The sequence below is a fragment of the Lagenorhynchus albirostris genome, chromosome 2 (assembly GCF_949774975.1).
Source record: "Lagenorhynchus albirostris chromosome 2, mLagAlb1.1, whole genome shotgun sequence".
NCBI lineage: Eukaryota > Metazoa > Chordata > Mammalia > Artiodactyla > Delphinidae > Lagenorhynchus > Lagenorhynchus albirostris.
This window is the reverse complement of record NC_083096.1, coordinates 44,335,341-44,358,993: the sequence shown is the minus strand read 5'-3', so window position 1 is coordinate 44,358,993 and position 23,653 is coordinate 44,335,341. Positions and strand designations below refer to the sequence as shown.

The following is a 23,653-nucleotide window of genomic DNA, read 5'->3' as shown; positions in this document are numbered from 1 at the left end:
CTATACCTGTTTTATCAGTTGAGTATCCAAATCTTTATTTAACCAGACTCCTATTGTTGAATGTGTGGGTGTGTCCAAGCTTTTACTACTCATATATAATGCTTCATTGAACATCTTTATACCTAAAACTCTTACACAGTTTTTATTTTTCGTAAGTTGTTAACGATGGAAATTTTAGGTCAAATGTTATACACTTTTGCAGTGCTTTTGATGTACAGGCAAATTGCCTTCTAGAAAGTTCATAGTTGTCACCCAGAAAACTTTGAGTATGTCCCATTATATTTTTTAATATAATATATGGCTGCATAACTTCTTTAGTTTTCTGAATAAGACAAATCATTGGGAAATGCTCTATTGAGCCAGTATTTTTTAATGATTTCTCAAAATTAGTTTTCCCTGCTATGATCATATTCTTTAGCCATGTTTATCATAGTAGGTCCTTCCTGAGAGCAGGACATTTTATCTTCTAAATGCTAGAGCCTTTGAACAAAAATGGAAAGCAAAGCATGAGCGCAACATTCTGAGCTCCATACTTCTTGCTTTTCCACTGGAGAACCAGCTCTGACTTCTGTCTATTACTTTTTTTAGCTAAGGGCTAAGTTGGTAGGTGTGTAAGTACTTGACAGTATTTTCACATTGTCTAATTTATTACATGTACAAATCACTCTTGTGAAAATACAGCCAAGATCTTTCTTTAACGGATTGACACTGTCATTTACATGAGTCCAAAATTTCATGTCTTTTCTCCATAGTTCCTCCAAGTTTTCACAAGCTCTGGGAAATAGGAAACATGCTGGATACTGGCAGGAGTGGTGAAGCCAAGGATGTGATCATCAACAATCCCATCTCTCTTTACTGTGAGACAAATGCTGCTCCTCCTCCTACACTGACATGGTATAAAGATGGTCACCCTCTGACCTCAAGTGATAGAGTATTGATTTTACCAGGTAAAGATTGCTAGGAACAGGGTGAAAATCTGAATCTCTGTCAAATGTGTTTCTTCTCATTTATTAGACCAGTCAAATTGATTGACTTTTTGGCCTTGTGATTTAACTGACACAGGATACTGAATGCCACTGGTATCTATGTAGCTTCAAGCTAGGAGAGTCTAGGCTGAGAATTTGACACAGGCTAGAATACCTAGTTAATTTTCATATCTACTATGGGATCATTCTATCAACTTAAGAAAGTCCTTTGGCTCCCTTGTGCCTCCATTTTTCTAAATAGTGTGAGGAAATAATCAGTTTTGTTTCTGTACATTATTAATGATAAATTCTAGAATATATTTGCAAATGGTTATTACTCAGTTTATTAAATGCATTTCTCATAAATCAATAGTAAAGATTTTAGTTTCAAATATTTTAGTTATTACATGTTTATCGATGGAAAAGGAGGTCTTTAAATTGTGGAAAAATAATATTTTCAAGGCTTCTATTTACTTTTAGCGAACATTCAAATAGGCTTGTCAAAATTTATCAGATGGTACACTTAAAGCCCAGTGCCTTCCAATGTATGTAAATTTCATCTCAATTAAATAAAAAAATGTCTTGGCAAAAAAAGAAAAGAGACTAGATAGAAATGACAACTACATGTGATCCTAAATTGGATCTGGGCTTAAGGAAAAATAGCTATTAAAGACAGTATTGTAATAATAGTGAAATTTGAATATGGACTATGGTTCAATAGTACTTTTTTCACGGATTTTACATTTTCTGATTTTGATCATTATACCTTCTTTTAATGAAATACATATTTATGAATATTTAGGGGGTGAAGGGACATCATGTCTCCAATATACTCTCAATCTTTTTCTGAATCATTTGAGAGTATTACTCATTTATATATATAAATAAAGTTAATATGTACATTTTTATGACAGAGATCAAACAATTGGATTGAAATACAAATTATTGATAAACACAGGTAAAATTTTTAATATAATTATTGCGACTTTTCTCTAAGTTTGATATTACATCAACATGAAAAGTTAAAAAATACAGTTATTCTTTCAAGATCATATGTATAAAGGTATACTTTATACCTTTTATATCCTTGGCTATTATTTTCTCAAATCAGTACTTGCCTCCAACAGTGTAAACTTCTTTTACATGTGTTCAAAACTGTAAAAGCAAGAAGTCACCACATAGCAACATTCCACATGGAATGTGAGAGGGACATGGAGCAACATTCCTCCCTTGCTCTATACAAGCTATTTAGTTCTCAGGAGGTCTCATTCATATGCTGGGTCACTTTTCAATAATGCAGTGTTTGTCCTAAATGTGGTGTGTGGGATTAACGCTGAAACACTGGATGAAGTAAGAGCCTTAAAAGGAAATGTAAAGAAGTCATTAGACCTGAAAAATTATATCTCTGTTTATGATCACTTTCACTCTAAGATTTAGAGAAGTAAAAATATGTATTGGGATATATTTTCAGGAGGGCGAGTGTTACAGATTCCCCGGGCTAAAGTGGAAGATGCTGGGAGATATATGTGTGTGGCTGTGAATGAGGCTGGAGAAGATTCCCTTCAGTATGATGTCCGTGTACTCTGTGAGTTTTTCGTTCGTTTTTTTGTTTATTATGCATTCTTTCACGCAAAAGTTTTTTGAGGAACTAATGTTTGCATGATGTTGCACTAGCATTTTAGAGACATAAAGATAATCAGAAACTGATAGCTTTCCCAGGGAGCTGTCTCACACAAATTGAAAGCACATTAGTTAGGACTCCTGAAGTATCAAATAACAAACTAGCTTAAAAAAAACAAAAAAAGAGAGAGAGAATCACTGATTCATGAACCTGAAAAGTCCCAGAATACAGCTGGCTATAGTCATATCTGACTTCTGTGGCTCAAAAGAGTCCCAGAATACAGCTGGCTATAGTCATATCTGACTTCTGTGGCTCAAAAGAGGTCCACTTCTGTGGCTCAAAAAAGGTAAAGAAACTTTACCTTTCTCTTTCTCTTGGCTTTGTTTTTCTCTGTTAGCATCACTCTCAGGTGGGGAATCCCTTTGGATAGCAAGTGGGCCCCCGGAAACTCTATAATCTTACATCTTCTTAGTTTCACATCCAAAGTGAAAGCTCTTCTTATCCAGTATTTACAACTGAAGTCCCAGAATTGGATTTCCATGGCTTTAACTGGCCAAGCATGACTCACATATCCATTTCTGAACCAATTACAGAGGCCAAGAGGCCTAATTGATAAGGCGTAATAAATATGTCCACCCTTGGATCACAGTCATATTATGAATGCAGGGACTGAGAGTAGAAGAAGTATTGCACCTTTAAGGGCAAAGAAAGGTGATGCTACTAGAAGCAGGAACAAATAGATGCTTCCATGAGAAGGAGTTGAGCTAGAGAAGTAGCAGTAGGAATTTATAGGAAGCAGTTGGTATGAAAGGTTTTACAGAGGAAGTGATTAAGTGATATGAAGCATTAGGCACTTATCTGAGAGTAACAGATGACACTGAGATTTTTATCCTGGGTGATTAAGAAAATTATAGCAAGGGCAATAAAAATAGAAGATTTGGGAAAACAACATAACTTGGGAAGAAGGAAGTCAATTTTGTTTTGGACGTATTGAATTTGGCATGATACCAAGATACTTAGGAAGATGTTGAATGAGACATTGAAAATAAGGAACTACAACACAGGAGAGAGAATTGAACTAAGAATAAAGAGTTGAGAGTTATCCACAAACAGGTGATATTCAAAGGCATGAGATTTCCAACAGAAAGGGTTATAGATAGCTTAGGAGAAGATAAAAAAAAATAAAAGATCATTGTGGGATCATTTACAAGTAGGAGACAGGAAAAAGAAAATAGAGGAGAAACAATCTGAGGAGTTAATGAAAAGTAGTAAACTACCATATCACCTATTCAAGGCATAGAAAAGGTTATCAAGAAGTGGGTTTAGTATGGAATGCTAAAGTAAGTTTAAGAGAAGAAAAACTGGGGGGAAAGGCCATTTTAAACTAAGAAATCATTAGTGAAATTCCGAAGATCAATTTATGTATAGTATGGTGCGATACAAAGCCACAGAACAAAAGGATAAATATCGAGCAAATAATCAGAAAGAAAAGGAAACAAATATAGAGTACTCTTAAGACATTTTGAAGAGGCAGGAAGAGGTGAAATAGAGTTTTAGGAAGAGAGCTTCTTTGAAAAAACATATTTAAGAGAGATTTGAACTCGCTTATAGAACAAGGAAAATGATCCAACAGAAAGAGACAAGTTAAAGTTTCAAGTATGTGTGTTGATGGGAGGAGGGGGCAAGGATTGATGGAGCAAGTTCTAGAACAGGGGAACAATGCAATCAAGAAACCGAGAGGGGTCAACTAGCCTTTCATGGTAGTGAATTGCCATACCTTGGAATGGTAAGAAGGGATATGTGGGAATGTATATCAAATGTATTTAGTCCTTTCCTTAAGTATGAGAACAAGAAAGACAGTGGCAGGGCTGGTATTTGGGCCTGTGGAAAACAGAGAACCTTAGAGATTGCCACTGTGGGGGGTGTGATAGTCAAACACTGAAGTTGGAGCTATTGGGCTTAGTCATAGCTTTCTGCACCCACCCTCATTAACCCGGGATCAGAGGTAGAAAAAACAGATGATGTGACCTAAGGGTGGAGGCAGTGCCACAAGGTAACAAAGGTACACTTTGTGGAAGCGCTGGAGGGTAAGGGACATAGCATGTGCAGTGAGACAGAGCATCGCTGAAATGACCCACTCTGAGACCTAGGCAGAAGAAGAGGAAAAATGAGCTTGCAGGAAGGCTGATAGATTGATTGTAAGGGGGAGGAGTGGAAGGGCTAGAGTTTTCAGCGCGAACAAAAAGCCAGCTTATGAAGGAAGCCTGAAAAGACGTGAAATAGAGAAAACCCAAGAATTCAAAATTCATTTATTTGACAAATATCTATTGATCACTTACTGTGTGCCAGGTACTATGCCAGGCACTGAGGATACAGCAGTGAATACCGTAGACATCAGACCTTCTTCAAGGAGCTTATGAACTTGCAAAGGGCAGAAGTGTTTATGTTGAATGGTCCAAGGTATGACAGTCTGTGGCTGGCTGAAGTGGGGTAGAGGTGAAACTAGGGTGGGATGGGTCATCAACATAGATTTTAAAGTCTACAAGGTAGTGATAAGAAGACAATTAAAATCAGTGCTAACATCATCAAGAGCAGTGAAGGAATATCTTAGACCACCTGGCTTAATTTGACCTAAGTTTGGAAGGAATTTAGGACTAAGTGGAAGGATCTGATAAAGTAGCAAGATATTATAGATATTATTATAGGGAAGAACTGGAATTTGGTTAAATTGAAATGGAATTTAGGGATTGATTGTCAAAGGGAGATGTTCATGTCTTCAGTCTGTTATTTTTAATTAGGAGGAAGTTGGAAAGCATGTTGGAGATGAGTTTAGAGAAGTACGAACAAAGCAAAAAAAAAGAGCCCACAAAGTCTGTCTAAATTAGGAATACTTCACAGTGTCTGATGCTTACCTCCTAAGTGCCACTAAGAACAATTCTGAGAGGTGTAATCCAGCTGGAGGGCAGGTCAGAGCAAAGAGCTTCGGTGGAAGCCTCTACAGGTCAGACCTTGGGCCTGTAGTGTATCTCCTGGTAGCTCCTAATGATTCAGCTCCAGAAACATTGAAATCTTTCAAGAAAACATTGAATCTTTATGTACCAACATTTCATTTGATCAGTTTTCATGGTGTGGAGGTACTGATGGCCTCATTTAATCTGAAATTCAAGTTTATTATTTACTAATCTGCAGTTCAACCTATATATTCTGTGTTATCTAAAGTACAGCAAAAAATCATATAATTTTGACTGTGAAAGTTTGCATTCAAAATAACATTGAAATTTTATTATGGGGCCTTGTAACCTTGATTATTTGCCTTATAGACTTTCAATTTAGTTTTGGAGAGACCCAAATACTACAAGAAGGCATCTGCATTAAACATATATTCTTTACTGATTGATAAAGATATGGCACATTTTAAGAGAGTAAAACAAAATACCTAAGCTTTCAAAACAAAACAAAGTGATTATTCATTTTGAAAATGAATTTCTACATTTACAAAAGCAGCCAACACATGCATTCCTGGTTTAACATTTCCATTTTTTTTAAAATTCTACAGATAGTATGTGTTTTTTCATAACTGACTAGTCTAACATCAGGTGGGCATGAACCTGGATTGATTCTATATTATTGTTTTAAATGAGAATGAATATATGTAGAAAGATCTAGAGCATGGCTTCCCAAACTCTAGCATGCATAAGGATCACGTGGAGACCTTGTTAAAACACAAACTTCTTTGGCCCTCCTAGGGATGCCAACTAAAGAAGGCTCAGTCAGACCCCCAAATCTGCATTTCTAGCCAAGCTCCCAGGTGATGCTTATCATGATACCACTGATACCGAGGCTGGGGAAACACAGTTTGAGTAGCCCAGACAATTCCCTTGCAAATGAGACCAAACCTGTACATTTCAAATACACTTTAAAGATTTACCTGGCTTGTCTAGATGACCAAGTAGACTTAACTGTTAATTTGTGCAGATGCCACTTGCATGTGTGCTTGCAAACCCAGAGGGCCCGTGGAAGGGGCTGAGAGAGAAACTAGACAAGATGTATTGGGGAAGAATTGGGATTAACCTAAATGCGAAGGAAACTATGGGAGGGGTTAGTCCAGGATAGGTAAAGAAAGGGAAGAGAATAAACCCAAATTTACACAGATTTATCACCCCCCCGAATTTATTAGTGTAAAGTGTTACTTCAGAATCATGGATTCCTCTTCAACTTTTGTCCCTCTATTATCCCAAACTTTTTTAAATTGTCAGAAAACTAGAATAATTTAGAAAAGACCTTGTTTCCTGTCATTATCTCTCTGTTGCAATCACTTATTAGTGCCGCCAGTTATCCAGGGAGCAGACAGGGATCTGCCTGAAGAGGTCACCGTGCTGGTGAACAAGAGCATGCTGGTGGAGTGTTTATCCAGTGGCAGCCCCACCCCAAGAAATTCCTGGCAAAAAGATGGGCAGTTCTTGCTAGAAGATGAGCATCATAAATTTCTATCTAATGGAAGAATTCTGCAGGTAAAAGTAAAAAATCTAATTAAAAATAGCTATTTGACTTTGTATTTTATAATAATTGTCTTTTTGCTTTTAAAAATAATTTGTCTTGGTTTATAAATATTGGCAAAATAACTAATCATAAAAAGGATATATAAAATAAAATTCTTCTTACTCATTCTTTTCTCACTATCAGAGGTAACCACCATTAACGGTTTTGTGTGAATTCTTCCAGAGGTTATCTGTACATTCAGCACACCACACACACACACACACACACACACACACACACACACACACACACACACACACACACACACACACCCCTAAATTTACTACAATATGGCCTCTGTGATAAAAACCAAATTATTACAATTCTTTCCATTGCAGATTTCTGATGATTAAATTCTAGGTGCTTTAAGGTTCCCTATAGATTAAAATTTGTCCTCTATTGGCAAAGAATTGATGATAAAGAATAATGGAAACCACATAAATATCCTGAGTTGTTGTTCACTAATGGGCATGTCTATATTTTTCTTTTCGAGGGTCTTAAAAGGAAGATAGGCACTTATAAAACTAACACCAACTCTTTCGTTAGGATGCAACTTAAGAAATTATTTCCCAAACATATTAATGATGTTGTATAGGCCCAAGAATCTAAGCATCAGTGTATCCAACAATCTAAGCATCAGTGTATCCAACTCCATGGGATAGGTCCTATCCCATGGAGTTCTTTATTAAAAAAAAAAAAAGTATGAGTTTCACTGCTTGTAAATAACCTTTAATTCTCAAAGTATCTTCTGAACACCATGACTATTTCTTTTTGATGCTCATACAACCTCTAGCTAAATACTTAAATATTTCTGTTGGCTAGAGCCAAAAGATATATAGATGGACAGAAATTTCTGTATAATAAAAAAAAGAAAATATAACTGCTATATTAACTAACTCTTGCTACATAAAACAAACCACTCCAAACAACTTAAAACAATAAGCATTTATTTAGCTCACAAGCTTTCTGGTTGGCTGGGTGATTCTTCTGGTCTTGGCAAGGCTAACTCGAGTGTCTGCATGCTGTGGATTGAATCCGTGGCTCTGCTGATCTTGGCTGGGCTCTTGTACGTATCTGGGACCTCAGCTGCAATAACGAGGCTGACTCTTCCCACCTGATCTCTCGCCCTCCAGCAGGTTAGTCCCGGTTTCCTCACATAGTGGTGGCAGGGTGCACATGGTCTAGGTTTGAAATGGAAGACTGTCACATCCATCACGCTCTATTGATCAAAGCCGGTCACAAGGCCAACACAAATTCTCCATCTTTACTCCACTCCCTGATGGGAGAAGCTTCACAGTCACACCACCAGGGATGTAGATAGGAAAGTGGGAGAATGATTTGGGACTTTTCATAGCCAATATACAAGTATGTATAAATTTGCCTTTTCTGATTAGGAATCTTTATAAATATTTATTTGATTGACCTGACTAATAAAAACCAGCATCAGCACTATTATGTACAAAATTTTTTTCCTATGCTTATCTGGTATTAGCTAGAAAGAGTATGTATTGTTTATTCTCAAAAATTGACAAGTTGCTTTATAAAAAAATTTCAGTTGGAATTTCTTCATTTTTTTCCTTAGATTCTAAATACTCAAATAACAGATATCGGCAGGTATGTGTGTATTGCTGAGAACACAGCTGGAAGTGCCAAAAAATATTTTAACCTCAATGTTCATGGTAAGAGCTCAGTTCCAAAAACATCTGTTAGAGTACGCTTGAAAAAGCAGGAAAACTGTACTTTAGATCATGTACACTTATTTTGCATTTTTTAACTTGAACAGTGTGTGGAGCCTGCATTCATTCAGCCTTTCCCCTTCTTTCTTTCTACCACAGCTTGTGCGATTTATAAAGTACAAATCTTTTAGGGAGTCTGTTTTTATATTATTTCAGTCCCTTAAGAAAAAATAGCTACTCCTACATATTTGAAAGTAAAAAAAGAAAAAAATCACAATTTGAAATCCCAAAGATTACAAGTTTATATGAAGTTAGAACCAAATATAGCTCTTCTACCCATAAAAATTTACCCACTGGGCCTTGTTGGAACCAGTTTCTGTCCTCAATTGTAGAATTCATGTTGAGTTACACCCTCCAGTATGTAATATACTTCCTAAAGAAGAAAAAGTAACTTTATAGAGTTAAATAATTCCTGAAAACCATCAGTACACCTAATTTATTTATTAGATTCTAAGTTCTCAATAAATGCTAGACACTCCATAAATACTAACTTTTTGCTAAAAAAGCAGTTAGGTGTCAGCCATAAATAATTAGTTTTATTTTCATCATGCACAGCTGCTTCCAGAATATTAAATTGGAAATGCTGAACAATTATTATAAAAGATTTTCTTTAAACATGTGATTCATAATCAAAATTCTAGCTCATTTTGGAAATAGCTGAAATTTGACATTACTGAAAAATGTCTTCCTTCAAACGACTTTTATTTAGCATAATGGATATTCTTTTTTTGGTGCGATATATAGGGAGTATTGATGTCTAGCAATGTTTGGTGTTTCTGTAACAGATATTTGAAGCACTCTTACCTTTTTTTATTCCCAGTGCTTAGCAAGTTTTTTTTGAGTAAATCTGACCAAAATAGAAGAAATGTGTTATGAATTCCCCGGAAGAATAAATTAAGCAAATATAATCATTGTGAAAGTATACTGTACTAATCTAAGTAATCTAAAGTAATCTGTAATCTAATTTGTATTCTAATCTGTGAAGTTCAGTAGGATAAATGTTGAAAAATAAAAATGTTGATCATTTTTCCTGATTCCCCAAGGCAGAATTAATTTTTCCTCCTTTATGTGGTCAAAAGCATCTTGTAAATACCCCAGTTTTAGCAGTTACATATTCTACCTTTTTATCTTTATACATCTGTATCTTCACGTCTATCCCATAACTTTATTATAAATGCTGTAGGCAAATGGTCATCTCTTACGGACCTTGGTCTTCCTGAACCTTGTCTAAAGTCATGGTAGTTGCTAAATAAATATTTGTTGTTCCTTTATTATATTTCCTTCATATCCATTTCCTCTTTGTAATGCATAGGAAAAACACCTGAAGTGGGAGCCTTGCCTGACTTGAGAGGCAGAAGCCACTCGTGTTTACTATTGAGAATTGGAGTTCAGGAGGGGGGGTTTCCTCTTTTACTGGTTAACAGTGTCTTGAGCTCCTGCCTGCAGTCAGGAACCCATACTTAAATATTGGAAAATTCATGTGGGAGAGAAACAGTTTAAATTTTTTTCACTTAAAACCATACCATTTGTTATCTCCCTGTACAATATCGCTTGCTTCTTTTGGACTCTAACCTTCAGTCTGTTGACCTCCCAGTTATTTTTCAACCCTCTGTGTCTTTACCTTCCTTCACATCCAGTCTAACTTTCATGGACCAGCATATCAATCATTTCTCTTAGCCCACGCCTTCTCAGCACTCCTGCTCAATAAAGGCTCAACTCTGCATGTAACAACACAACACACTGACTGCTTGATACCTACCAGGTGCTGTGCCAGGTGTTTTATATATGTTATTTTACTTAATTATCTCAATAACCCCAGGTGGTTGGTACTATTTTATACCTCTTTTACAGATAAAAAAGCTGAGGCTCAGTGAGACTAAGTAACACGCCCAAAGTTACACACCTGGCAAATAGGATTTTAGCTTAGGTAGTCTGATTCCAGAGGCTTTAAACTTACCTGCTTTTCTGTATTACCTCTCACTGAATTCCATACCTGCACCTAGGTAGCTAACTATGGCTAGAGGAACTCTTGGTGTCAGGACTATTGGTGGTATTATAAATTCATAGATACTGCTTGAAATGAGCCCTTTATACTGCCTCTTCATGGCTCTACTCCACAGTGACTCATACCTTCTTGAATGTCAGATGGCCCCTGTCTTAGCTCAGGCAGCCATTAACAAAATACCAGAGACTGCATGGCTTAAACAATAGGAGTTTATTTTCTCACCATTCTGGAGGCTGGAAAGTCCCAGATAAGGTTCCAGCAGGGTTCAGTTTCTGGTGAAGGCTCTTTCTCCCTTGCAGATGGCCACTTTGTCCTCACAAGGCCTTTCCACTGAGCACGCATGGACAGAGAAAGCAAGGAAGCTCTCAGGTGTCTCTTTTTATAAAGACAATAATCCTATAAGATGAGTGCCCCATCTTTATGACCACATTTATCTTTCGTTCCTTCCTTAAAGGCCCCATCTTCAAATACAACCACACTGAGAGGGCTTTAGTATATGAATTTTGGGGGGACACAAACATTCAATCACAGTCGCCTCTCACCTTCGCTCAGTCAGTGCTCTTACCTCCTGTTTTACAGGGAAAAGAGAAGGCATATGGCTGAAACCACTTCAAATTCCTACCATCAAAATGAGAATATTAGCTGCATGTGATGCTGCCATTTCTTCCTTCTGTTACAACACAAGATGGGAGCATTTCTCTACCTTCTAAAGACTGACTTGACTCTACATCCCTGGCGACCGCCTGGTCAAAAATCTCACAATCTCCTCTCTTCCTCTCCAGTATTGAAATTCACACTTTCACTGGCCCCTTCCCAAGAGCATTTAAATTTACTCATCTCTTGCCTCTTAAAAAAAAAACCAAAAACACAAACAAAAAAAACCCAAAACAACTCTCCCTTACACCTAGTATTTCTCTTCAGAGGCGTCCTTCTCTTTTTCCCCATTTCAAGGCAACCTTCTCTAATAGCTGTATATATTTACTGTCTCCTTTTCCTCACTCCTCCCACCATTGCTCATCGGATTTCACCCCAACTCCAATGAAACTGCTCACTGAATTCATGAAATGACATCAGAAGTCCAACAGGCATTTTCAGGCTTTATCTTTCTTACTTCTGAGCATTCAACATCCTTGAACATTTGACTATCTTTTTCAACAATTCTCTTCCTTTGGCTTTTGTGATGCCCACACCCCTTATTGATAATCTTGCCTTTCCAAGTCTCGCATTCCCAGTCGTCTTTGCTAGTTCCTCCTTCTCTACTTGACTATTACACTTTCGTTTTCCAAGCGCTAGACTTTATTCTTCCCACCCTTTTCTTACGTGATCTCATGAATCCCCAAATTTCAGATACCATCTATGTGCAGGATAGTTTGCAAATTTTTATTTTCAGCCAGGGCCGCCTCAGGAACTCTAGACGCTTCTGTTCCAATATGTACTTCTTACTGACACAAATGCCTAATAGTCACTCTAAGACCGTGTGTATATAACTGATCTCATTACCTTTTCCCAGAAATGTGTTCCTCCTCCAGGGATCTCTGTCTCAGTAAACGGAATCACCATCTTCGCATTGTGTGAGCCAGTTAAATGAATGTCATCCTGGATTCCTCCTCCTCCTGAAACCTCACCCCCAAAGCATTGAATCCTAAATATTCTACCTACATAATATTCTGGATCCACTCACTTTTCCATCCTTTCTGACACCATCCTAGGCATAGCACTATCATCTTCTGCACTCATTACAGCAATAGTCTCCTAACTGGTCTTTCTGAGTCCCTTCTAGCCTTCTCACCAGTTCCCTCCACTGTGGCCAGATTGATAACTTTTAAGCTAATTTTTGAGTAAACCACTCCTCTGCTTTCTTCTCCTTAGGCTGTTATTGCAGCATTCTAAGGATGCCCAGAAGGCCCGCTAGGATTTTATACTATTTAGTCCTTTAATCTTTGCCTTCTCCACCTTACTCCCCAGCAGCCTTGCTCTTCAGACTCTGGTCATGTCAGCCTTCTGGTGCCATGTTCTTTTCCCCATTTGCGCCTTTGTATGTGCCATGCCTTCTTTCTGAAAGACCCGTCCATTATCTGTCTTCCGCTAGCTTATTCCTGGTCATACTTCAGCATCTTTTTAAATGTCCCTTCTTCCTCCTGATCCCCAAACTAGGTTATTTCCCTGTTGTCACCCTACTCTTCTGATGGACACTCACACTCATCACACTTGTAATTATTAGGCAGTATCGGACAGCGGCTAAGAACAGGGCTCTAGAGCCAGACAGCAGTCTTCCAGTTTCTTCCAGTATCTAACTGTGAAACCTTAGGCAAGATGCTCACCTCTCTCTGTCTCAGCTTGCTCATCTATAATAAATAAGAGGATAAGAACTGTATCTAACACATAAGGTTTCTGAGCCTCCAGTGGTATACATGAAGTGTTCAGTTCAGTGCCTGGCACAGCATAACCACTCAAAAAAATGTTAGCTGTTATTTTTTGTTCAATGTCTGTCACTATCACCAAATTATTAATTCTTTATAGATATTATCTATTATATTTTTCATACTGTATCAGCACTTAGCACATCTGAATACAGTAGGTATTTAATAAATATTTGATAAATGAGTAGATGAATGAATATGAAAATTGGTGGATAAAAAAACATGTATAGTAAAATTTAAAAAGCAATTTTGCCTTTTGATCTTTTGCTTTTGTTTTTGATGTTTTTTAAGACCTCGGTCTTAATATAAAAGAGTATAATATAACATAGAGAGTATAATATAGAGAGAGTATAATATAATAAAAGAGTGTTACATTAGTTGTGTTCTTTATTTCATGTCTTACTATCTTCATTGGCCTGAGCAAAACCCACCTCTGCCTTTATTTATTAATGTATTCATTCATTAATGTATTCACTCATTTTTATGCTCAATTCTCGCTCCTATTCCCACCCCCCACATAGAAACCATTCAAATATGTATGATGTTATTCCTTCCACGTGCATGTGTTCTTGTAAAAAATCTATTATTCCATCTGCGTGTGTTTTAACATGCATAATTGGCATTGCATTATTAATCTTATGCTTTTTTACTCTACTTTTTCTCTGTACTGCTTCTGCTTTTGGAATTCTTTTTTGGTTTTGAACAATAAGGCATTGTATTGCTTATTTCTTAAATCTTCTGCTTATCTTGAAAGTCAGTGATTTACATTGTTGAAATAACCTGTATAATTTATTGATAGATACCCTAAAATAACAGGTCTACTCTATTATTTCTATAAGCAAGAAAATAAAAACTTTAAGGATATAATATTAAAAACAAGAATATTCACATGTATTTAATAAAAAGCAGTATTAGGTCTGTGTACATTGACAAAACCATCTCAGGAACTGGCAACTACATTTTACAAATAAAATGCAGAATAATTCTGTCTGAAAATTCTAGTATTCTGTTTCAATTGGGAAAAACAAAACTGATGGACATGAGTTTGATGAAGGCATTAGGGAATTCTAAGAAGAAAGGTAAATAATTAACAGTATCATTAACTCAGTGCTTTAGCAGAGTACAGTAGTTGGGATTATATTAATAAATTGGAATATGTATTACTGATAATATCACTTTTCACATTTAATATGTTTACTATTAATACCAATATATTTCACTTTTAATATATTTACTATTATAGTTCCTCCAAGTGTCATTGGTCCTAACCCTGAAAATCTCACTGTTGTGGTGAACAATTTCATCTCTTTGACCTGTGAGGTCTCCGGTTTTCCACCTCCTGATCTCAGCTGGCTCAAGAATGAACAGCCTATCAAGCTAAACACAAATGCTCTCATTGTGCCCGGTAAGGAACTTAGAGCTCTTTATGAAGTGGGCAACACTTTCTCATTTTTCTTTATTTAATACAAATGGCATTTCAACTTAGTCTCTTTCCAAACTTTTGTCTTGCTGCATTTATTTGTTCACATTAAATGCCTCTCTTCAGCCATTTGGGGCCATTAGGATAAGACTGTAAAGACTTTATGATTTCAGTGGGAATGTACAGTAACAAGGTCTACTTCAAGAAATTATGAAATTTAGGAACAGAACTGCTTAGCAACTACTTGGGGGTGATAGACTAGCAAATAGTGCTTTCATTGGATAAAATCACTGGTTGTTTTCAATCGATCCTAAAGCTCCTTGAAGATAGATTAATATCAGTAGATAGACTAACAGACGGACAGCCACTTCTGCACTGTGGGAGATTTAAACCCAGAAATACTTGTTGACATACACTGACTCTAGTACAATTATGGTTTGCTCACTAGAATCTATATGCAACAGTTCTATTATCCATGTTTGGTTACTGGAGAGAAAATTTTATTAATTTCTTCTTTTATAAGGAAGTAGAATAAATAGTACTGAAAGGATCAAAGGAAACTGATTAAATTCTTTCATTTTATATATGAAATGCTTCTATATGCTTCTGTCTATGCTTAGATTTTCCTCTAAGGGAAAGAATATATTTTGCTATTTATCTTATTGATAAGGTTGTTATTACAACAACCTCTGTACCAAACTTCAGTTTGCATTATATTTGCCCACAGGTGGTCGAACTTTACAAATTATCCGGGCCAAGGTATCTGATGGTGGTGAATACACTTGTATAGCCATCAACCAAGCTGGTGAAAGCAAGAAAAAAGTTGCCCTGACTGTTTACGGTTTGCTTCTACTTTTTTCATAAGATTTTTTCATTTTTAAACTGGTATTAGATATTTTCTATCTGAGCATTCTATGAAAAAAAAAAATCCTCTGTTCTTATTTTCTTCCTTCAGTGCCCCCAAGCATTAAAGATCATGGCAGCGAATCTCTTTCTGTAGTTAATGTAAGAGAGGGCACCTCAGTGTCATTGGAGTGTGAATCGAATGCTGTCCCACCTCCAGTCATCACCTGGTATAAGAATGGGCGGATGCTAACAGAGTCTACTCAGCGGGAGATTTTGGCCGATGGACAAATGCTGCACATCACGAAAGCCGAGGTGCATCTTTTATTCTTGTTTGTGTGTCATGACTCCTTGGCGGGATTATGGAAGGGAGAATTGGAAGTTGCATATTCCCCTTACTACAGTGAAAAATTATTTTCATTTAAAAAATAACATCATCAATGCCATTATCCTCATTTTTCATTTAAAAAAAAGCAGGATTGTAGAAGGCAATTAGGACTGGGGCATTTAAGCATAAAGATGACTGATGATTTAATCTACACTCGAACGGTGTGATTGGTCATCTATAACTTAATGGAGCACATACAATAGTATCTTTTTCTTTTAGGTATCTGACACAGGCCAGTATGTATGTAGAGCTATAAATGTAGCAGGACGGGATGATAAAAATTTCCACCTCAATGTATATGGTGAGCATCTGCCTCTAATATAAGTCTTTTTCCCCCAGATATGCAAATGCCAGAAAGTATCCTGAATTAACTTAATGAGGACACATGATTTTCTTCTGTCTTTTTACAGTGCCACCCAGTATTGAAGGGCCTGAAAAAGAAGTCATTGTGGAGACAATCAGCAATCCTGTGACTTTAACATGTGATGCCACTGGAATCCCACCTCCCATGATAGCATGGTTAAAGAACCACAAACCCATAGGTAATGTAGCTGTGCAGTTTTTTATGATTGTTTTCTTTTGCTCTTGATTCACTAGGTTAATAAACTAGCACATTTTCAGTATTACGCACATAGCTGTGTTTAGTTCATAAAGCCTAATGTACTGTAATATAAACTTACAAAAGGATTCTTTTTGTTTTTTAATTTATTTTTATTTTTGGCTGCGTTGGGTCTTTGTTGCTGCGTGCGGGCTTTCTCTAGTTGCAGCTAGCAGGGGCTACTCTTTCTTGCGGTGTGCGGGTTTCTCAGTGTGCTGGCTTTCTTGTTGCGGAGCACAGGCTCTAGGTGCGCGGGCTTCAGTAGGTGTAGCTCACGGGCTCTAGAGAGCAGGCTCAGTAGTTGTGGCTCACGGGTTTAGTTGCTCCGCGGCCTGTGGGATCTTCCCGGACCAGGGCTTAAACCCGTGTCCCCTGCATTGGCAGGCGGATTCTTAACCACTGCGCCACCAGGGAAGCCCTACAAAAGGATTCTTCACTTTACAGAGATTTTTCTCCTTTCCATTTTACTGGAGAGAAAATTTTATTAATTTCTTCTTTTATAAGGAAGTAGAATAAATAGTAATGAAAGGATCAAAGGACAAGGGGAAAACTTAAAAGAATACATTTGTCACATAAAGACATTTTTACAGTGACTTGTAGAGATGTTAAAATAAAAGCTTTTTTATGTTTTGTTTGGCTTTGTTTCTACCTCTAGAAAATTCTGACTCACTTGAAGTTCATATTTTGTCGGGAGGTAGCAAACTCCAAATTGCCCGGTCTCAGCATTCAGACAGTGGAAACTATACATGCATTGCATCAAATATGGAGGGCAAAGCGCAGAAAAATTACATTCTTTCAATTCAAGGTATGTGTGGTACACTCTGATCTGTCTTCAGTTTCTTTATTACATTCTATCTGTAGTACAAAATAAGTGTACGTCTAAATAGATCATTTATAATTGATTCAAAATATCTCTTTTTTGCATGTTTTGGATATTTTATTTCTTTTCCAATTTATTGAGATATAAGTGATATAAAGAACTGTATAATTTTAGGGTGCACAGCATAATGATTTGACTTACAAAATATCATTAGATAAACAAAAAGTACTGTCAATTTTCTGTCCTACATTTGCCAGTAGATAGTATTTTCATGAAAATGGACATAAATGTGGAGAAAAGAATAGAAATTTCAAAATCTCTTTTTTTCATGTTTCCTGAAATGTTTACCTTCCTATAGTATATATTCTATTGAATTACTTGTTTATTTAAAACTGGAATAACTTATTTTGATGCTAAGCCTATAGGTCTCTTCCTATTGATATAGATAAGATTTATCTCATGAAGATATTAAATATGTTCTAATTACTGGCCAAGGATTAGGTGAGCTTAAATAATCATGAATCTTATACTATTTTGGTTTGAGAATAAGGAGCATTGATTCATCCAAGAAATATTTAATTAACACTTACTATGTTCCAGCATAGAATTGAGCACTGCAGGGAGAACTTGCATCCTTTTGATTTTCAGCAAACCTTTGGGGTATTACTTTTGGTCTAATGTTTAAATTGAAATGGAACTCTAACTTGAAACTAAGTTGAAATGCTTGCTTTTTCCAATTTTATTGTAGTTACTGAAAAGAATTTCTCATAAGTTATAAATGCAGTTGTGAATATGTATTATCTACCTGTTGCATGCTCTGTTAAAGCTAACTCCAGAAAATTGAAATTTTTTTCCAGTTTTATTGAGATATAATTGACATATAACACTGTATAAGTTTAAGGTGTGCAACATAATGATTTGATATATGTATATATTGCAAAGTGATCACAATAAGATTAGTTAAAACCCATCACCTAAAAACTGAAATTAAAGAAAAATTAAGATGTTTATGAGTAATAGTGGTTTCTCCTATTAGTGACGCTTTAAGATTTCAGAAGTAAAAAACTGCTATTCAGAGATTCAGTGTCAGAAATTGCATGTTTAATTATGTTTAATGCCCTAATAATAATAGATGCCAATCATGGGGTATGTGGTATGACCAAACATTTTGCCAGACTTTTTATTTATGTTATTATGTCTTAGGACTAGAAATTGTATATAGACATAGGGCCTAGTCTGCACTTTTCCTATATTATATACTTGTTATAGGATGTCTCATTTACATTCTTATTGATTCTAAATTGTACAAATTTGATATAATTATTATCATCTTCTGGACGACTAAAATGAGATTTGGAGATATTATATAGCAATGTGTTGGTAAACGTTTAACAGTTGACTCTGCAGACAAAAAGGTCTTGATTTGTAACCAGTCGTTTGTCAGTTTCTGTGGTGTAAGTATTCCCACAGTGGCCCATTTCAAGGTACGGATATGATGGCACCAAACATGGAGCAGGAAAGATGTGCAAAATTGGCTCTTGCAAGCTGGTATGAGCTGCCTCCAGCACACCACTATAATTATTTAGAAAGAATTAAAATGTATTTCTGTCTTATACTACTGTCAATATTTTTATTACACATTATTTCTTTTTTTTAATCAATATTTCTTTTTGTGAAGTATAGTTGATTTACAGTGTTGGTTAATGTCTGCTCTACAGCAAAGTGATTCAGGTATACATCTATATACATTCATTTTTTTAAAATATTCTTTTCCATTATGGTTTATCATAGGATATTGAATATAGTTCTCTGTGCTATACAGTAGGACCTTATTGTTTATCCATTCTATAATATATATAAAAGCTTACATCTGCTAACCCCAGCATGCCACTCCATCCCTCCCCCAACCCCCCCTCCTCCTTGGCAACCACCAGTCTGTTCTCTATGTCTGTGATTCTGTTTCATAGATAGGTTCCTTTGTGTCATATTTTAGCTTCCACATATAAGTGATATCATATAGTATTTGTCTTTCTGACTTACTTCACTTAGTATGATAATCTCTAGTTGCATCCATGTTGCTGCAAATGGCATATTTCATTCTTTTTTATGGCTGAGTAGTATTCCATTGTATATATGTACCACATCTTCTTTAGGTTGTTTCCATGTCTTGGCTATTGTGAATTGTGCTGCTGTGAACATAGGGGTGCATGTATCTTTTTTTAAAATATATATATATTTTTTTTTAATTTTTGGTTGCATTGGGTCTTCATTGCTGCACGCGGGCTTTCTCAACTTGTGACAAGCATGGGCTACTCTTCGTTGTAGTGCTCAGGCTTCTCATTGTAGTGCCTTCTCTTGTTGCAGAGCATGGGCTCTAGGCACGTGGGCTTCAGTAGTCGTAGCACGCAGGCTCAGTGGTTGTGGCGCACAGGCTCAACAGTCATGGCTTGCGGGCTCCAGAGCGCAGGCTCAGTAGTTGTGGTGCATGGGCTTAGTTGCTCTGTGGCATGTGGGATCTTCCCGGACCAGGAATCGAACCCATGTCCCCTGCATTGGCAGGCAGATTCTTAACCACTGCGCCACCAGAGAAGTCCTGCATGTATTTTTCTGAATTATAGTTTTGTCTAGATATATGCCCAGTAGTGGGATTTCTGGATCATATGGTAATTCTATTTTTAGTTTTCTGAGGAACCTCCTTACTGTTCTCCATAGTGGCTTCACCAATTTACATTTCCATCAACAATGTAGGAGGGTTCCCTTTTCTACACACCCTCTCTAGCATTTGTTATTTGTAGACTTTTTGATGATGGCCATTCTGACTGGTGTGAGGTGATACCTCATTGTAGTTTTGATTTGCATTTCTCTAATAATTAGTGATGTTGAATATCGTTCATATGCCTGTTGGCCATCTGTATGTCTTCTTTGGAGAAATGTCTGTTTAGGTCTTATGCCCATTTTTCAATTGGGTTGTTTGTTTTTTTGTTGTTGAGTTGTATGTACACGTTATTTCTTTTTTTTAAATTAATTTTTATTGGAGTATAGTTGCTTTACAATACTGTGTTAGTTTCTACTGTACAGCAAAGTAAATCAGCTATATGTATACATATATCCCCTCTTTTTTGGATTTCCTTCCCATTTAGGTCACCACAGAGCACTGGGTAGAGTTCCCTGAGCTATACAGTAGGTTCTCATTAGTTATCTATTTTATACATAGTATCAGTAGTTTATATATGTCAATTCCAATCTCCCAATTCATCCCACCCCACCTCTTGCCCCACTTGGTGTCCATACATTCTCTATGTCTGTGTCTCTGTTTCTGCTTTGGAAGTAAGATAATCTATACCATTTTTCTGGATTCCACATATATGCGTTATATACAATATTTGTTTTTCTCTTTCTGACTTACTTCACTCTGTATAATAGTCTCTAGGTCCATCCACATCTCTATAAATGACCCAATTTCATTCCTTTTCGTGGCTGAGTAATATTCCATTGTATATATGTGCCACATCTTCTTTATCCATTCCTCTGTTGATGGACATTTAGTTGCTTCCATGTCCTGGCTATTGTAAAGCGGGCTACAATGAACACTGGGGTGCATGTCTTTTTGAATTATGCTTTTCTCTGGGTATATGCCCAGCAGTGGGATTGCTGGGTCATATGGTAGTTCTATTTTTAGTTTTTTAAGCAACCTCCATACTGTTCTCCATAGTGGCTGCACCAATTTACATTTCCACCAACAGTACAAGAGGGTTCCCTTTTCTCCATGCCCTTTTCAGCATTTATTGTTCGTAGATTTTTTTTTAAAAGAAACATCTTTATTGGAGTATAATTGCTTTACAATGGTGTGCTACTTTCTGCTCTATAACAAAGTTATAGATTTTTTAATGATGGCCATTCTGACTGGTGTGAGATGATATGTCACTGTAGTTTTGATTTGCATTTTTCTAAGAATTAGTGATGTTGGGCATCTTTTCATGTGTTTGTTGGCCATCTGTATGTCTTCTTTGGAGAGATGTCTAGGTCTTCTGCCCATTATTTGATTGGATTGTTTTGTTTTTTTTAATACTGAGCTGCCTGAGCTGTTTGTGTATTTTGGAGATTAATCTTTTGTCAGTTGCTTTGTTCGCAAATATTTTCACTTCTTCTGAGGGTTGTCTTTTCATCTTGTTTATGGTTTCCTTTTCTGTGCAAAAGCTTTTAAGTACACACTATTTCTTAAATGAATCATTAAGGTGAAAAACAAAGATGGCTAGAAAAAGGGAATAGAGATGATTAAATCTTGAAACCAATAATAAACCTATCGTTCAGAATAAATAATATTTAAATAGAGAAAGAATTAACCAACTTAGATACTTTTCTCAGATGTTTATGCCAAAATTTTATAAAACAGATTCTCCTGAACTGTATTTATTCTGAGCTGTCTATTGAGGATTTAATCTAAGAGTGATTCTGTTTGGCCAGGAGGGGTGCCCATGAGGTAGATATGTCACCAACCACCATGAGCAAATAATTATACCAACTTATAATATAACAGGAATATTGAAGTGATTCCTCTACCTATTCCTCATTTTAAAATGATTTATGGCAATAACAAGTTTGATCTTGAACCACAATCTAGAAAGAATGTGAAATAAAAATGGCATATTGTTCTATGATTCTGTTGCATTCATTAGAATTTATATTCTTGTGCCTTGTTAATGAAAGTCAATTTTTTCTCCAAAGTTCCTCCAAATGTTGCTGGTGCTGAGATTCCAAGTGAAGTCAGTGTCCTTCTTGGGGAAAATGTTGAGCTGGTCTGCAATGCAAATGGCATTCCTACCCCTCTTATTCAGTGGCTTAGAGATGGAAAGCCTATAACTAACAGTGAAACAGAAAGAATTCGGTATGTGTGAAAAGAATTTCTGCATCATTAATTGTAATGTGTTCTACAGTTTTAGAGGGCTGGACACAGATATTCTCCTTGGAGAATCACTCAAAAGTATTTGTCTGTGTGTGTATGTGTTCCTTATTTATCAACTCTGTGTTATAAAATCTCCTCACATGTTCATTCCTGCAAGTGTTAGTTAACTGTTGTAGATTTTATTCCTCTAATTTCAGAACGTTTATACCAAAGTCCACATCATAAAATAATTCTTTCTTGCTAACATCAAACGAATTTCATCCTACAAAAGATTCATCAGTCATCTCTTAGATATGATTTTGTGTCCTGAAATCACCAAACCACCAGACATGCCATAGTGCTTGGCTCATTTTGAGAAAAGATACTATCATCATAACCTGGTTCATCTCCTATAGTGATTTGTCCAAATCCCGTTTTCAGCTGACACTTCACGCCACAAACCACATAGAGATGGAATGATAATGTGGTAAGGCATTCCTGCTACTTTCAACAACAAATGCCTTTTGAAGGACACTGCAGAATTCTACACTCTACTGTATTATTTCATCACAAAGCCCTATAATATACACATACCAGAATAATTATAATTACTCAAAGAATTATATATACCTCAGAAGGCATTAATTAAATGTATTGCAAACTTTATCATTTTGAACCAGTATTTTAAATTTAAGGGTTTGCAGTATATTTTCTAATCAATGAATTGAATATACATAAAGAAAAATAAATGTTATTTTCTTTGAAATCGTTTTATGTTAAAACTTAGACATTTGTCCCCTTTACAAGATTAGGTAAATTGCCAAACAATGTTTTAGCTTAGAGGTACATTTTGAGTTTCAATTCTCTGGTGTGGACATTTCTGAATAGTTAAATATTTAGTTATTTATTAAATCAGCTGATATCAACCCTATTCTAAACCAAGTACTAGATAGTTGGTGGGACCTCAAGATCTATAAGATGATATTTGTACTGAGGAATTTGGGATCTATTACTTCTCCTCTCACATTAAGATCGCACATATACTTACTCTTATATCCACTTTATTATTTGTTCCCAGCTACACAATATGTGTAGGTTTGTAAATGGGCCAATTTGTCAGTCAAATACAATATTTTTCCAAAGTCAGCTTACTACTTTCCTTTGGTCATGGCAACTTGCTTTTTGTTTATTCATATGGTTAAACCCATGGAATTTTAAAATTCATAGTTTGAAAAAGAAAAAATAAAATAGACCCAGATAATAAGATTGTAATTCTCAATAATTATATTTAATAACATGATATAGTAGAAATGGAGTATTTACTTTGGACACTGGGAGAATCTAATAAAATCACTATTGTAAGAATGACTGTAGATAGCAATTTAATCTCTTTGTAAAACACAGGAAGTTTTATTT

General features: G+C 36.1%; 1 protein-coding gene across 1 annotated transcript in view; it reads left to right on the top strand.

Moving 5' to 3' along the window:
* The window catches only part of HMCN1 (hemicentin 1), a 526,172-nt gene that overhangs the window by 361,518 nt on the left and 141,001 nt on the right, over positions 1 to 23,653 (top strand). Inside the window, exons 54-64 of the mRNA XM_060131555.1 lie at positions 753 to 947; positions 2,437 to 2,550; positions 6,910 to 7,097; positions 8,708 to 8,804; positions 14,530 to 14,691; positions 15,434 to 15,547; positions 15,662 to 15,864; positions 16,157 to 16,238; positions 16,348 to 16,479; positions 17,191 to 17,340; positions 22,081 to 22,240. Of these exons, the coding sequence (XP_059987538.1) occupies positions 753 to 947; positions 2,437 to 2,550; positions 6,910 to 7,097; positions 8,708 to 8,804; positions 14,530 to 14,691; positions 15,434 to 15,547; positions 15,662 to 15,864; positions 16,157 to 16,238; positions 16,348 to 16,479; positions 17,191 to 17,340; positions 22,081 to 22,240 (1,597 nt within the window). The remainder of the gene's footprint in view (positions 1 to 752; positions 948 to 2,436; positions 2,551 to 6,909; positions 7,098 to 8,707; positions 8,805 to 14,529; positions 14,692 to 15,433; positions 15,548 to 15,661; positions 15,865 to 16,156; positions 16,239 to 16,347; positions 16,480 to 17,190; positions 17,341 to 22,080; positions 22,241 to 23,653) is intronic.